Source organism: Aythya ferina (assembly GCF_964211825.1).
Source record: "Aythya ferina genome assembly, chromosome: 5".
Lineage (NCBI taxonomy): Eukaryota > Metazoa > Chordata > Aves > Anseriformes > Anatidae > Aythya > Aythya ferina.
The window spans coordinates 7,774,149-7,792,046 of NC_140301.1; the positions used below are offsets into that span (position 1 = coordinate 7,774,149).

The following is a 17,898-nucleotide window of genomic DNA, read 5'->3' on the forward strand; positions in this document are numbered from 1 at the left end:
CTTTCATACAAACAACTATTAAACAATCAAAACCAACAAAAAATGAAAGAGATACTATTTCCACTTAGCTTAAAAAGTTCATTTATCATTATTTGTTTTATTTATTTATTTTTTTAAGGAATTTTTCTAATGCCACAACAGAACATAAATTACATTCTATTACATTACCATTTTGTATCCATCCACCATGGGCGTTAGTACTCCTTTATTTGCAAGGCAGCAGAACTGTGAGGTATATTTTATGTTTATGTGTTATTTGGAAAATATCTGATAATATTAAAAAAAAAAAAAAAAAAGCAAAGCAAACTGCTGCCTACAAAAGGATTTAGGCATTTAAAACCAAATGAAAGTTCAACACTCTCCTCAAGGGCTTAGAACTTCCTGCACTTCCAATGTACTTTTTCCTCATACCCATCCTAGCCATACTCTCCAGTGCTAATATACACAAAGGACAGAAAGTCCTATCTTTGCTTTAAGAAAAAATAAATAAATAAATAAATAAAATCAAGCCAGCTGATCACTTTGAATTATGCATACTAGGCCTTCAATCCCATATTGCATACTGGCTTTTGTGTCTGGACTTGATGTAGGTTCCTCACTAAAGTTGAGTTTAAGCCCTTTCATTTTTTCTAGTTTCAGCACTTCCTTACAGTCTCACTAATTACCATCAAGAGCTGTGGATTCAGGTCTTAGGTATTTCTTGGAAAATACAATGGGTTATTTTGAAAATTTTGCATCAACACATTCTTACTTTCAGCAATCATATCGTATGCTTGGTCTGGTAACATTAATGAAATGTTCCCATTACTTTATTTGTTTTCAGCTATAGTATCCTAATATTTTAATACTATCTATGAAACTCACATCTTTCCTTTATATACTTTCCTATCACTTAGCTACAAAAGGAATATATGTCAAATTTTGTCTTAAAAGTGTCAGTTTACGGAGTATGTGGCCAGGAAAAGGGCTTTAGCCCCCACACTAGCCAAAATATTTTCTCTCTCCACGTCTTCACATAACTGCAATACACATAACCCCTGTTGTTTACGCAGTGCTGTAATTTCTTCCCAGTTTTGCCAGAACTGGAGAGAATCTGCAGCACTTAAGAATAATGAGAAGCATTCCTGTATCCTTTTGGAAATTCTTTTATCCTTTTGGTAAAGATAGAAACTACAGCTCACCAACAGTAGGAAGGAGTTTGCAACAATTTGTAGCCACAGCCAGGAACACAGCACATCTACTACAAAAAAATGACAGTGCTCCTCTTCATAACTGTGGTCACAAAGCAGTATTTTCAAATTTGTATACGAATATAAAGAATTATTTCAGTAATTCAGAGCGTAACTAGTAAGGAACACACTGTCTGTTTTCCAGAAGGTAACAATTACATTTCTGTGGATAGTATTACCACGCTCACCATGCTATCTATAGGATAAACCAAAAAACACAGTCACAATACTTGCCAATTCCCGGTTTGCTACCAAATTGCTTATAAAAATAGATAGAACAAAATATTTCAAACATTAACAGAACTACAGAGTCCTAAAATTAAAACAAACAAGCAAGCAAACAAACTAAAAAGCCTACAAAGAAATAAAAATAATATTTGATTTATCTATGAGGAGAAGATTTGCAGCAAAGAAGGATTTAGAGAAAATAGTGTAATGCCTATAGGTTTATTTCGAATGCAAACATGGTGGCTCTTCTTCTTCTGACTAAAATATTAATGCTTTCCTTGAATTTGAACTATGCTATGTAAATAAGGACATGAAAAATATTGCGGAAACACTACTTATAAAAACAAGTTGCATTATCCTTCTGGCAATGTTTGCCATAATACATAAGGAAGGAAACAAGGTATTTTTGATTCTGTAATTTCTAGTCTTTTTTGGCTTTGTTACTAAACACCATTTAATTCTGATAATGAGTTTAAACAATTTCTTCTTTACTCTTTTTTTTGTTTAGCAATTTAGTAATGGATAAAGCAGGAGCTGGCAAGAAGGTATCCTGGTTACAACAGAGCCTCTGACTTCTCTGTTGACAGTTTCTAAGCATTTAACAAAGGTTAGGTTATCAAGGGTATGACAAATAGCCTTATTATGTATATGGAGACTCCATTAGGCAAGACAGTTAAACCTGTTTTATCTAAATTTATCTGTAAATCTAGACTCTAGATAAATTTATTCTTTTTTTTTTTTTTCTTCTTTTTCCAAAAGCACATTCTAAAGGTAAAGAATACGAGTAATGTTGAAAAAACCACAGCTTAATTATTTTAACTCCCTTGATTATCAAACTTTATTTTTTGGCGATTGCAACTTAACAAGGATAGAAGTAAAGTAGAAGGGTGGAAAGTAAGCCTCCTTTGTGATGCCCGGAGTTATCAGAGAGGGTATTTCCAGCTTCCTGTTAAGTACCAGCTTCATCAGTGCAACCAAAAGGACACCTGAATAGCCTAGCAACAACTGTAAAGCAGCTGCTGTCACAGCTGCACAGCCCAGTTAGGCTGGTCCCACCATTAGGGCCAGTATGTAACTGCCCTTCCCTAATACAAAAATTATGGAGCTAAGAAAGGGTGATGCCTTCTTCTGGCGTCAAACACCCAGTCTCATTTACTGCTTCCTTTATAAAAGACTTTTCAGTCTGGTTTCAGTCAATGTTTAGCACAGGGCAATAAGAAAACAAGAAAAAAAAATATGCCCCAAACTTTAAGGCAAACAAGTGATGTATAAAACCTCCAAAACTCATTTTCTTTAATTGTAGAGTAAAAGGACTTTCAGTAAATTCTGCCTAACCAATCAGTCTCTGTTCTTTGCAAGTCCATAATGGCACTGAATTCTTGCATGGATAGAAAGATAGGGACATAAGCACAGATATGTGATTTCTAAAAAGGACCAAGAGTTTTGATCCGAAGAAAGCCTCTACATCTCTGACCTTGGAAGGGGAACACTATAATTATCATGCAACAGCTCCAATTACACAGAGAGCACTCGCTCAATAACAGTCTAAATAGTTTTCTTAATGTGATGCTAGGGGACTAGCAGCACCGAGATGATTTGGTCCACTTTACAAATACACGGCTCTTATTCCACAAAACATTACTACAAACGACCTTGTTTCAGAACTGTTTTTTAAAGCATAGTAAAACATACATGTATGTTTATAATACTCCCCATTTCTGTCAGGAGAGTATAAGGAAACTGGGGTACAACGCCTCCAGTACGTTCTGCTTTAACTGCATAATCTGTTCTTTGTCATCACAGCCCTGAGCAGTGAAAGGAAAGGAGAGCGAAAGGATTGTTCTTCTTGTTCCCCACCCCTTCCCAAACAACAGAAGGATGGAGGGAAAGGGCTTTTCCAAATTTCAAGAAGGAAAAATGAAACCTAAGGCCTCCAAAGCTAGTCACGCTGTAATTGAAAGATATAGGAGAAAGAAGGGATGGACAAGGTGAATTCTAGGTGCATCTCACAAGTCATAGGTTAAGTATAGTCCTCAAGGAGCATTAACTACAGATAAAGGTAGCAGGTTTCTATGAGAGAGAAATAAAAAGACAACACTTATGAAAAGTCTCATCCGCATCGGTACAGATGATAATAAAAAAAAAAAAAAAAAAAAAAAGCAGAATAAAAATACACTGAACTCCTAAAACCTTCTAGTTACCAGCTGAGCCATTGCATAGCGCTTATGACCTCAGTGCAGACCGTGTGTGTTTGGTACACTTTCTACCATGACTGTGTCATTTTAGGTGCTTCTGCAACAGTTGTAGTTATAGGACTATAGAAATTTACTTCGGCCTGAAATTAAACCATGTTGTGCTCTGCTACACCACAAATATTTCGAATGGATCATGTTAGCTAAAATAACAAGGAAACATTTTGATGAGAGGGAAATTTATTTTCTTTCTTTCTTAATTGCTAATTATCTTTTTTTTTCCCCTCCAATTTCTGTTACCATATAAAGGTGCCATCCATCAACAACACCATCTACTTAAGGAAAATTATATTCCAGTTAAAAGTACCAGTTTCCACTTACTTCTCTAACTCCTTCTAGCTCTGTATTAGTTTCAAAAGCAATACATTCTCAGATTTAAAAAAAAAAACACAAAGCAAACAAACAAACCAGCACTGAGAGGATAAGACCACAGGCAGAGAACCTCGTGTATAAGACACTGCTCCCCATGAGTGCAGACACGCTGCCTAGCCAGATCCACGTTCCCAGTTCAGTGTAACACAAGAGGTTAGATCAAGCTCTCATAGGGATGGACCTTCAGGCAATCAAAGATTAGGTCTAACATAAATTGCTAGCTTCTATTAGAAGGGTTAACTATAATATTTAAACCCTTCTTTTAAATCATCGTCTGGTTAATCAAGAGAAGAGATATATATTTTTTTAAATACTGTTCTGTGATATACTGAATCTAGACTTAAAAGCCAGAAGCATTGCATATATTTTCCAAACAGTAATGCCAACAAAATGTTATCCTCTGCCTCCCACTTTTATAAACTTTCTTTAGTGAAATGATCCTGACAATATTGAGAGCTTGTTTTCACTCCTTGCGAAAAGGATGCTTTCTTCTGAATTTCACCACAATATTTGTAAAAAAAAAATACAGTACAATCCAGTTGGGTTTCTGTAAAAGCGTAAATGCTTTGAAAGCAGTGAAATAATTGGTAACATTCATACTTAGTTTTGGATTTAATGCACTATGACTAATGTGTATTAAAGAATCACAGAAGATAGGGATGAAGGGGACCTCAAGAGGTCTGGTAGTCTATCTTTTTGCCCCAAGGCACGATGAACTATGTCTAAACTACCTCTGACAGATATTTACCTAACTTGTCCTTAGAAATTTTCAATGATGGAGGTTCTACAATACTCCCAACCTGTGTCTGCAAGGCAACTTCTTCTAGTGCTAATCATCAGAAAAATATTTCCTTATGTCCACTCTACATTTCCACTGCTACAATTTACCGTAGCCCATTATTGCTTCTGTCTTCCGCAGACAATGGAATTACTGCTCTCTGTATGTCAGCTTTTAACTTGCTTTGAGACTCTTCTCAGATTTGTCTAAAGAATTTCCATTCTTCCATCACGGGCCATATATCCCCATACTAGATCTAAACTCAGCTTCCCATCCTCTTCTAACTGATGCTGAGTTTTCTTGAAGGATGCTATCAAAAACTGGACGGCCTTTTTATGGCTGAGCAAAGGAGAAGTCTTTTGTGTGTCTTCTACATGAAATTCCAGTTTATCACCTCCATGTTTTCAGTGACATTAATCACAAAACACTGCTAATATATCTTATATTCAAGACACTTTGTAACCCCAGATATTTTTTTTTTTTTCTGGAGAGCTGCTACCATATTTTATTTGTTCAATTAATTATTCCTACTAATACGATATTTGGCTTGTCTTCACTAGAATTTCTAATTGCTGACCTAAAACTTCTTTTATTTTAGTTCTGTCATCAAATACGCATGCAATTATTCCTTCCACTTCTTTCCAAATTTGACGTTATGACTTCAATAAAGGTACTCATTGCTCAGGATACTTATCAGGCCAAATTATTACCAGGTTATTTCCAGACACAATAATGGAATAAAGCCTGATATTTCACTCAGATTTACCTACGAGACTCAGTAACAGATTATTTACAAGGTAAGGATTTAACAACAAATATAACAACTCCTTCTTCAACATAACAGAAGACTTTCCTGATGCAGAATACCTCTTGTTTTATTTTAAAGACTTTTGAGTTTATCTCAGTTGAATACACAGAAGCAAAAACACACTGGGTGAAACTGTCTTAAAACCTTAAAGCTAAATTATATTACTTTTTCTGGTATTTTTTGGAGCACTGATGTTATCACACGGATGTCTTTGCCATCTCCTCTCCTTAAAGACAGGTACTGTTTGACCTTTTTGACTTCACGGAATTTCTTTGACAACTAGTTATGTTCTGTTATCATGAAGTCCCAATTTGAAATATGTATTTATTTTTTAACCTGTCCTTTCCTTATGTAAATAAAGTAGTCCAACTTATGGACATTGACTATGCTAGGTGCACACCAACAAGGATGTACATGTAAGAGAGAATGGGAGAAGCTTTACTCCTCTTGCATAATTTCTGATGAACTCCAGTTATACAAAACTTATGAATGAAAGTTGAAATTCTAGTTCAGTTTATTTATAAATGTGTGTGAAAATTGTCTGACTGTACTTACAGGAAGCATAAATCTTCCATTTTGCTACGGAGAAATATGATGAATTCATGAGGTTGCAATTCTGAACATTTCTTCTCACCTAATTTTAACTTTGACCTAGTGCAACTTTTTCAGTACATGGAATCTAAAACCAGTGCTGTTTGTAGTCAGGGATGACAATCTGAAACTGATGCCTCAACAATATGACCAGCACCAATAATGAAATATTAACAAAGTAAATCAAGTTATTAAATAAATTAGCCACCTTGTATGAAACTGAATGCTTTGAATAAAATACACATTAAAACAATTGTAAAGCATTCAGAAATATGGTAGAACGCAACCCTACGGTCATAGATTGCCAAACAAATTAACTAAACCTAATCTTTCAGTTATATGAAAACTAAGAATGGAATTCACATGGTAAGAACTATGAACTTCTACCAGGATGGCACACACAAAGAAAGTATCAGAGTTAGGTAAGTCTTATAAAATCAAATGCATAAAAGGTAAGGTCCATGTTCTATAATAAACACATGAATTAGCTTGTTTTCAACATAAAATATACAAATACTTCACAGCCATATTGTTAGTGGGATTAAGCCCATAGTCATCAGACATTCCAGTTAGCTAGAGAAGAGATAGAAAAGTAGTTAAATTGTTCAGTAACAATATAGATATTTGATAGCTTAAAAAGTCCTTATATCTATACTCTATGACCCTGCAACTGAAAAAAAATAATACTGTAAGTCACATATAAAGTTGGTTCAAATATTTATGATGAAAAGCAGAATCCAAATTTTATTCCTTTTCTAGAAAGTTTATCAAGTGCTTATATATATAAAAATATATATAACATAGCAAAAACACACTGTACTGAATTAAAACCAATGATATTTGATCATATAACACAGAAAAATTACAAGCTAAATTACATTGGCTTTTGTTTTTCTACAACTCTAAAGGTGCACTTCTATAAATATTGCACTTATTTTACAAACCTCGGCTTTTATATTAGTGTACTGTAATGAAAAATCTCATGCAATAAAGCATACTGTACTACCGGTTTTCAGAGTTGGCCTTATACACTGGGATTTATAGGCCCTAGATATCTAAATTAAGTGACTGGGCTAAACAAAGAGGTTGGTAGCCCATTATCTGACATTTGACTTGACTTGAAATATCTCCAAGAAAAATACAATGGATTTTTGTGCCATAGGCTAATAGGAGTATTCTCTGTTGTCACTAATTTTCTTCTGGTCTTCCTTAATTAATTACTGATAGACAAAAACTAAAAGAAGTTACTCATTCAGATATGAGTTTATGATTTTTGCTGGAATTAAGGGTTTTGTGTAAGACATAATTAGTGAATGTAATTCTGCTCACAGTTTTTTTTGTATTTTCCTTAGGTGAAGCTGTAGGATATAAGAAGTAAAAGTCACATAATAAACTAATCTGATATAGCATTCTAAGCTATGTAGGTCAAGGATGGCCTGTCATCTTAGCCCTAAAAACTGTGAATGGTTATATTCATATGACTGACAGCCACCTGACACACATTCATGAAAACTGATGGGGCATGGTGCTCAGGGAGTAGTTCATAGACAGACAGTAATAGTTTTCCCCAGTCCCCACACTCAACTGTCAGTAGGACTGGACTGAGTATTCAGCTGCGTCCCAGGTTGTCCTAGTAATGTCTGCCTTAATTGCCCCTACCAACTTGCTTCTTCCACTGAGGAGTCAGCATACAGAGCTGCCTCTGCACCACAGCAGCTTTGCTGACAGTCCTGGCATGTCGTGCTGACATGGGAACCACAGCTGAACTACGTGTGAGCAATACATGGCTACAAAAATTTTCACAGCAAGCGTTGATGCTAAAATATCTTTTACAACTAACAGGCACACAAAATTTAAACGCAAAACAGAAGCACGTGGGATTGCAACTTACCACGTTTTCAGTATAGGCTTTAAAGATAATTCTTCAGGAAGGTAAAAACTGTGCCGTTTTATAGACTGAAGCAGTTCTGGAGACATTGTTTTAGAAATATCGTAGTAATGTCCAAACTTGGTAGATGTTGTTGGGCTGGCCTGTGGAAACATCGACACGGATTACAATAATCTACTAGATGATTACCTATCATGAGAAAAAAATGATACAATAGACAGTGTTCTACAGAGACATTACCTACTTTTGCATTTAGTGATTACTGTTTTCTTGAAATAAGGGCAACACCTACTATAAGACAATTCTAACCTTACTGGTAACCGAGAATAACAACGCAGGGACCAAAGAATGCTGGTAAGCAATTTTTGCTGGAAAGCAAATACGCCCACCACGGTACCACTGCTGAGCAAGAGCTTCGTCACTTCAGAAATCACTTCACTCTACAATGAATGGAAATATATAACCAAAAAAAATAATAATAAAAAAAAAGAAGCTCTGATTCTAGGGTAGAATGAAACGCTGTTTTATTGGTACTCAGAAGTACGGAATTACTCTTGAAAAGTGACCAGAATTACCCCAACAATTCTGAAAGTTTTTCAGTGGGTTATGTAACAACAACTTAGAACACTCTGTTATTATTTTATTTATTTATTTTAAAAAGGCCAATACATACATTTTGTCAGCTATCTGAAAATTGAGTAGGGTTGTGTCTGTATGCAAGGAAAATTCTTAAGAACAACTTCTGCTCGAATTGAACATTTGCTATTCTTGCTGTAAACAGGAATGGCAAAAGGTATACTGAATTTTTACAATAATGGGGTTGCAATATTTTTTGTGTGTTGGGCAGCAAATTATTTAGTTTGAACTCCAGTTATTATGCGGCACTTGTGTTTTTCATAAAACTTAGTCTTATTAATAAAATAAGCACCGTAACAGCCAGAGATGGCCATGTATTTATAGCTAGTTTCCTAAAAGCAATCATGCTATTTATTTCCACAATTTTATTTCATGTTTCATTTTACCAAATATATATATTAAACTGTTAAGATTAATTACAATAACTTGATTTAAAGTAAATATTTTGAAATTATTTGGTTAATTGATGTTCAGCCTGGGCAATTTGCAGAGAACATAACTAATAACAATATTGCAGCATCTTCCCGACAAAAACAATAAAATAACGAAACTAAAACCACACTTTTCATTATTTTAAAACAAAAAACAAGTTTTTAATTAAAAAAGAAATACAATTGCTTATATGTATCTAGTCAGATGAGGCAGATCGTTTTTACACAAAAAGTGACAGAAAAACAGATTCTCTAAGTCAGTGCTCCAATTTATTTATCAGCGGATGAATTTAAAGAAGGAAGTATAACAAAACGTATCAATCCATCAGACTGAATTCTAAATATTTTATATGTAAAAGTAACTTTATTTAAAATGAGGATTCCAAAAACAATTTAAACAGGGGCTGTTCTTTGGCCTATAATCTATTCTTTATCCGGATTACAGATCAGAATGTTTTTACTGCAATCTCTGCCAGAGCTCATCTTTTTATTGTGTACTTCCAAGCCCCCTTAATGTTTTAGAAAGGCCTTGACTAACTGAACTTTGATCTGATGTCTTCATTGAGAAAAGCTCCAGGTTGCCCATTTCAGATGCAAATCCTTACTGAGGCCCAATAGAGTTCAGTAAAGACAGCAAAAAAGAAGAAACAAGAAGTTTCCAGGATCCTCTTTGAGAATCCTGAGGCACATTGGTGTCCTTAATCCACCCTGCTGCATGGATTAAGGTAGGTGATAACCTCTCTTGATTCAAAAGAATAAGCACAGTGCCTACAAACTGGGTGGAGACTAGGATTTGGCTATAATAAAACACCATGCAATAAAAGCTCGGGCTATGTCAGAAGCCTATGAATAGGCCTCAATGTACTGCATTCCCAGGCTTAGCGGGGAAGCTTGCAAAAAGCCTACCTGAATCAAGTAAGCATGAATAATCTGCCTTAGCAGAATGACCATGGAGAGTGCGAACCAGAGACTTTCCATTCCTCTTAAGTTTGATCTGATAAATTTATTAGTGGATTGTAGGCTCAAGCCTGTTCTTTCTGGGATTCCTGCTTTGCACATGGAGAAATGCACTAAACTGTCAGTGAGCAGAGCATGCTTTTACACTACCGTCTGCTGTTAATGTTTCTAATTGCAATACTAATGTGCTAGAAATCTCAGATTTAGGATGAATCAAGGCAGAAAATTGATTTCATGCTGTGACAGTTTATATATTGCCCCAAGAACATAAGCAGTTCATTCAAAAAAAAAAAAAAAAAGAAGAAGAAGAAAAAACACACTGTCTTGCATTGCAAAATAGGCTATCCATATACTCAAAAGTTTAAACGAAATTAACCTCTGGTACAGATGAAAGTAACAAACTGGGAAAGGCACATCAAGCATAAAGAGACCTGTTACTCTGACAGATTTCTGATAAACCATCTGTGTTTTGCTGTTGTACGAGATACGTGCACGTATGCAAAGAGAAGCTGTAAGAGTTACGGAGAATACTGACAAATATCATGCACCCTAACAAAACTCAGTTACCTAGCTAGTCTACATGAGGTCCAGTAAAAGGGAAGTTAATACCTGAAATATTAACAATAGCCTCTTAATTACTTACAAATAAGAACTGAATTAGGCAACAAAAACTCCAGACAACTTTTCCTAAGGGTTCTTACTTCACGTAAAGCCAGATATTGAACAGAAAACTTATCTGCTAACATGTTTAGAGTTCTAGCTAAAAACAAAGCTGGTTTCTCGCTTTCAGGCTTGAAACTTCAAAAATGGATTAATTAGTTCAATCAATTTGGAAATATACCTTGAAATTTTATTCAATGTTATTTTTTTTTTTATTGCCAAAACAAAGATTAAAGAATAAAACACAATTTAAGCTGTTAATTAAATGATACTACTAAGTGCTTTACACCATCCACGGTGCTGCAAGGCAATATCAAATGTTCTCCTCCATGGAGTATATTGACCAGTCAAATTAATTTGGCACAGCACCAAAATTTCTGATAACTGCATTATGAAACATGGAGAAGTATCAATTTCAAAATAAGTTTTCATTAACTACAATATTCTGAAGGACTTCTGATATAGATAGCTTAAGAACTAGACTATTTTTAATTTTTTTTTTTAATTGAATGTATACAGAACAATATTGTACATCAACTATTCAGAATGATCAGGATCCCTTTCTGAAAGCTGCAACGATAAAAAGGGAAATAACTCACTAAAGATTGATCATTTTATTCTACTTCCCATGATCAAATTTTAACAATCCATGGTGAATACATTATCTATTCTGGAGAAAATATTCTATTACTGGATGGAATAATAGAGAATGAGTGCACACCTAAGCAGATTATTTGGTTTTATATTTTGTTAGAACATCAGAACACTATTTGGTAAGAACATACAATAGGTTCCATATTGGCGTACTAGGAATTCTGTTAGATTTTAAAACAGACAATTTATTTTGGGGATGGTTCAAAGTGGCACAGCAAGCTCCACAATAACAAAATTGATGAGATTATATGATTACCCTGGAGGCTGTTTGATTTGGCATGTCACCATATATAAGTCTTTTCTGACACAACTATATAGCCATGTCTGTGCAATTTCACAGAAAACCAAACATGCCAAGCCTTATAAGATCATTTTGTCACATTCCAATTATGTTTTTTAAGAATATGACTGAACTTACTAGGCAGTTATGACTACATCTGAACTAGAATTTATAAAACATGTAGACTAAAATGTATAGACAAAGCACGTTTTCTGTTCTGGATAGCCAAAAACGCTGTAATTTTATTAAAGGTTAATTGTTCCACTAGGTTAAATATGAAAATCACCAGCCCTGGGAAACACGTTATTCACAGAACACTAACAGCTACAAACTTTGAATGATGGGCTTGTTTCTTATACTCTCCCTGCCCAGTGACTAGTTTCTAGTGACAGTAATCTCAAGCGCTTACTTTAGTGGTTACGCACATGGATAACCAAGTCAACAGCTTGCTTCAACACAGTACTTTCATTAGAGAGATCTAGTAAGTACTGTTGATCAAAACTACGTAAGTTATTTCTGTACAGCTACAGCTGGACAAAGTTTGTAACTGACCGGATTATTCCAACTTTTTGTAGAAGTGGTCTCCTCTTAACAATACTCGTTGAAAAACCCCATAGCAAAAAGTCTCTTTTACTTTTCAGTTTTTACTGTCTGTATTCAATTTTACATTTCCTGCAAACTCTCAAATTCCTTTTCTCTCTGTATTTATAGTAACCAAGAAACATATTCCTGAATGATGATTTACCCTCAGGAGGCAATCCAGTAGTACTATCCTGTGCTGAAAAGCACTTCCTCTGCAAATTGATTTTCACTGTGAAAGGCGAAAATATCAAACACTTAAGATTTACCTCCATTTTTGGTAAATTCTCATAGCGCCACGCTATTTTCATAGAATCTTGAGAATCTTCAGACTTAGCAGGTGTTGCTTCTTCTCTCAATTCATTTCTGTGGGCATCATCAAGCAAAGGGGCTGGAAGTTTCTACAAGTAGAGAGTGAAAGAATGTCAGCTACCTACAGATTGTTACCCAAAGAGTACATTGGCTAATGCAGTTCATTTAATGTAGTGGACAGTTACAATATCTGTAACAAAACTTGATTAAATAACTGTTCTGAAAGACTAGATCCTACTGATCGTGGAAAACAAAAACAACAACACAAAAACCATATAATTGTAGTAAAATGGATTGTACAAATAGAAGAGAATGCAGAATGGTAAATATAACACTGTATATGCTACTGTACACAAACTACGCATCTTGAGCAGCATCCACATTCCTTTTTTTCCACCTTTTTTTTTTTTAAAGGTTGATCTCCTAAACCATTTCTGGCAACAGGTCTGTTCCTTGCATAGTGAATTTAAGCATATTTGATAAGCCCCTTTTCTCTGGTAGCTTCTGTAAATCTTTAAGAAGTATTCAACAGGTTACAACACCCTACAGACAGAGGCTGAAGACAACTGCAACAGGACATTTTGAACCTTCTGCTCATCATCAAGCATTCTATCTACTAATGGCAGACATCTAGGAACACAAGGGAGCAAACAGAAGGGACACATTTAATTGTGGAATTTTTAAAAGTTTCAAATGCAAACATTTCTATCTTAAAAAAGCATTGCACACAGGTGGATTTAACGGTCCTAGGAGGACAGAATTGTAAGTTTGACTTAGGCCTGGATTAGGGTTAATGTTTTATTACAAACTTTGTTTTCCACCTTAGTTGTGCTGCTGACAAAGCAATAGGTGGATATGAAGCACAGTATTAATGCATTGTGCTTCTACACCTAGTAGATGAATGAAATGCAGCCAAGTTTTTGGACCCACCTTTATCACCCATCTGTGTAAACTGGATGGCGCAGAAACTCTTTATCTGCTTCAAATAGATCAAAACAAAAACATACTCATTTAAAAAAAAAAAAAAACACTAAGATTTCATTAAGAAGTCTCGAGAGAGAAAACTGAGGTTTGGTCGCAATGATTCAAAATACTGAGAGCTCATCAGTATCTCTTAGACAATATTAGTTATGGGGACTTAAAAGAAATTTGAAAACTGTCCTAGAAGAATAATCTTGATCTAAATATGGGATACACCCTTTGAGATAACAGCTAACGAAAGCTAAGAAAACTTCTGTGTAAATACTTCAGTAAAGTTGTAGAAATAGAACTGTATGTCTGCACTTCAGCAGCTAGGCAGAAGATGCACCTTTGAGCAAATAATTTTAGCTTATTTACTTTGGTTCTGCGTATGAACTGCAAAAGCCTTGTAGAAGCTCATATTTCCCTATTCAAAAGCAAAGTTCCTTATTTTTCATTAAGGAAACAAAAAATATAATAGTTTAAATTATCTACTTTCCTAACTGAAAGAATTCCTTCCTAAAGGATGAACCAGAACTGTATGTTAAAAAACCCTGGTTGATTAACTAGCCTGTATTTCCAAGTATGTTGGTTAACTCTTGCTATCAGCAGAGTTGTGTTTATGTATGCTGCAAGAACTAAACTTAAATATTAAAATAAGTACCAAAGTAAAATGTTAAATATCCAAGTGCAAAATTCAGGATTATTTCAAATCTATTCCCTGAATCGTACACTTATATTATCCTTTATTTGGATAAAATACATTTCATCCAGCTCCCTGAGAACTGTTTCTGATCCCACCAGTGATACAATCACTTGCTACCTCATCTTCTGGACTGTCACTGGGCAGCTCTCATGTCATCTGCAAAGCTGAAATTCAGGAAATGGTGTGTTTTACCATTCACTTTATTGTAACTAAAGAGAAATACAGTGCTGATATTTTCTTAAATGCGTTTAATATTTTCCTCCTCCAGAATCGCTGCAAATATCTATCAGTTATATATTGTTATGCTGTTGTACAATAATTGACAAGTTTGGGACAGGGACACTCAGCTGTACACATTTGCTTTTACATCATTGCAGACAATGGTTTTGTAGGTTTCACACCCCGACTGTGTTTTATGCTGGAATAAAATAGAGGTCAATACAATAAGATATGAGAGTTTCTCCAAGTATTACTGAGAACGTGTAAGCTTTTTCAATACTCTCATGCAACACTGAAAAAAGCTCCTGCCTTGCAGTCAAATGCAGAACAAAGCCTTCTTACATGGCACGGGGCCAAATGGGAGACGTTACAAATACTACAATGCTAGCTGTTGACACCTGAGCAGCTCAGTCCAAAACAATCACGTAGAGACACAGCATTAGTACAATGCAATTAGCCACTGTGGTATGCCAGAAGTGTGCTAAGAATGCAGTGGATTGAGAGATCAAGGAAAAACGGTTTCACCTGAAGCTGGTAAAGATTTCGGATGCCAGAGATGAAAACCTTCCTAGGCTTCCATTCCTTTCTAATAGACTTCATTTAACTTGTAACTTAATAAAGGAGATTTTATTCTGATGTAACAAAAAGTTCTACCATTTAAAAATTACTAAATGACTAAATTATTAATTACTAAAAATGACTAAATTCACGAAAAGCAACTTAAGAATCCCCTGACTCAGTACAGTGGCAGCATATGCGTCAGCTCAAGTCCATTTTATGTCTTGTCCCTTGCTGCCCTGCAGACAGGACAGGAGCACGTGAACAACTCTCTCATACCAAGAGCAACTCTTATTTCCCCAGCTCCCTCCCAAAAGGCATTTACCCCATAACTGCTCTGCCTAGTTGAACCATGCATGCTCCAAGGTGCACCAAGTTCAGGCCACTGCGTTTTTGTCTCCATGCAAGAAACAAACTCACGCAATACACCGAGACTTAGAACATCGCTGGGGTTATTTGGTTTCACTGTCTTATTATTTGTTACGCCAACGAATACATTATGCTAAAGCAAACGTATCCTGAATCATTCTTGCATGAGGTCGTTATGAACTTTGTCTCTTAGTAAACTTCTCACATAATCTAGCTGCAATCTGGAAAGAGCAGTCTGCCTTTGGAGCTGTCTGGTATTTTGAGGGCCAATTGCTTGAGCTCTGCTGGGTGTATTAACTTGGTTAAATACGCTGAGATATTGTTCTTAAGCATGAATAGGAGAAATGTTCCATTCCTATTCATGGTATGGGTTTACCTGTAACATAAATATGTTTTAAACAAAGATCCACAAACAGAACTAGTAACATTTCTTTCCCTCCAGATTTGCATTGTAACTTCATCGCTATTACCCCAGCTTCTATTTACTCTTTTTTTTCCCCCATATTTACACTAAACTGCATAAAAGAGAGGTTAAATAATGCTGTTTGAAGGTACATCTCTGCTGATGAAAAGCCAACATACATGCATTCTTCTGACAACTGTTCAAATTAAAAGCTATTCTTTGTTTTAAGGACATAGCTCTTCACAAAACTGACCACATCTGAGTGATACAGAGTACCTAAGCAGGAGAAAGGCTCCAGCTCTCAGGACACAGCTATGTCCTGTTCTCACAGACAAAGGCTGGCTGGTTGGATATATACTTCACAACTTTTCATTACCATGAGAGGTTTTGTTATTGTCTGAGAATCACAAAGCATTAATCATTTCTCAGATTGTTTTGTTTCTTTTTAAAGAAAAGGAAAAATAAAAGAGGTATGGAAAGGGTGAAGCAGACCAGCCCGACAAGCCCCAGAACACAAGGTGCTTCTGTCACAAATATACCAAAATATGTCTGAAATGGACTCACATAGAGAGCAGTTGAGGACATGGCTTCAGTGAGCGACATTTAAAGATGATGAAGCCTGGACTTTTCCTCAAAATATCTGGGTGCAGAAGATTTAATAGTTTTAGCTCAAAGACTATCACAACTCCCTTTCTCCCAGATTCATTACAAATAAAGAAACAAAAGCAATAATGCTTTTTTTTTTTTTTTTTAACAGAAGTTTCACTCAAACATAGATGATTTAGAACTATACTTCTCTATCAATCAGATATAAAAACACTTAAAGTCTCCTGAAGTTATCAGTAGGATAATTCCATTTTGATAATTCCTGAATCCAAAAAGATTCTGAGCCTCTTTAGGATTAAGTAAATAAATTTATATTATTAGAATCAAAATCAGAATCTCAGCATAGAAGATTATTAAAACACTTAAAAGTTGCTTCTAAAATTTGGAACTAAAAGTGCTCATTATAAAAACAAAAGACCAAGAAACAGAGTGGATTTATCAACCCATAAAATCTCTATTTACCCTGTTTTTGCTTAAAAACATCTCAGCTCCTACATCATATAGCTTTGAAAAGCTTTGGGACTGACAATTTTGTAGCATCAGCGTGTCAGCTCCTGAGAACTGTTATATTCTCCCAGGCTAAAAAAAGACATATCTTTCATAAGGTACATAAAATAAACAAACAAAAAACCCCAAAGCATGTAGCAGTGCAACAGTTTAAAAAAAATAATAAAAAAATACAGCATTTTTTGAGGTCAAATAAAATACAAGTCTTTGCTATGCAGCATGAAAATACAAAAAAGCAGACGTGCTAAAGTTATTAAGTGTGGTTTGGTTGGGGCATCCATCTGTGTCTAGAGGGAGATGCAGAAAGGAAAAAAACAAAAAACAGAAGGAAGTTTGTTGCCTTGTTTTAAAAGGAAAAAATAATGTTGAAAAAATGTTATTCTAAAGTGCTAATACTAAATGACAATCCGATTATAATAATACTGTCTCCTACAAACCAAACTTATGACACTTACGCAGACACGCAGTAATCTGTTTTGTTAATAAATATTTTATCTGTGTAATGAACAGAAAGGAAATGATGTACAATCCATATCTGCTAACAATCCAGGTCTTTCTGTGTTTGCAGCCACATTACTTTGCTTGCCTCGTTTTGGCAGATGCACTAAGCAAAATCAGATTCTAACAGTTTGACCTCTCTCACTTCTTACGTTCTCTAGGGGATAATAAAATCCAAGATACAATCCCACAGCAGTTAATGAAGCTTAACCTCACACCCTCTTAATTACCAATGCATTACACCAACTATAGGCATCATACTCCTCTCTAAGCTATTTTACATTGCTAAAGAAGTACTACTGTGCTATTATTTAGCAACATAATCCAAGCTGTATGTGAAATCCCTCTTATAGAAAATCCTTTGATCCTTATGGGTTTCGATAACTGTGTAATTAATAGTACTTAAAAATTTTAAAC

General features: G+C 35.1%; 1 protein-coding gene across 10 annotated transcripts in view; it reads right to left on the minus strand.

Moving 5' to 3' along the window:
• ELP4 (elongator acetyltransferase complex subunit 4) overlaps positions 1 to 17,898 on the minus strand; it is a 273,117-nt gene that overhangs the window by 235,560 nt on the left and 19,659 nt on the right. For all 10 annotated transcript variants that reach the window (XM_084521280.1, XM_084521278.1, XM_084521282.1 and 7 more), the window contains 2 exons: positions 12,613 to 12,744; positions 8,150 to 8,289 (listed from right to left, as the gene is read on the minus strand). In XM_084521280.1, coding sequence (XP_084377406.1) covers positions 8,150 to 8,289; positions 12,613 to 12,744 — 272 coding nt within the window. The remainder of the gene's footprint in view (positions 1 to 8,149; positions 8,290 to 12,612; positions 12,745 to 17,898) is intronic.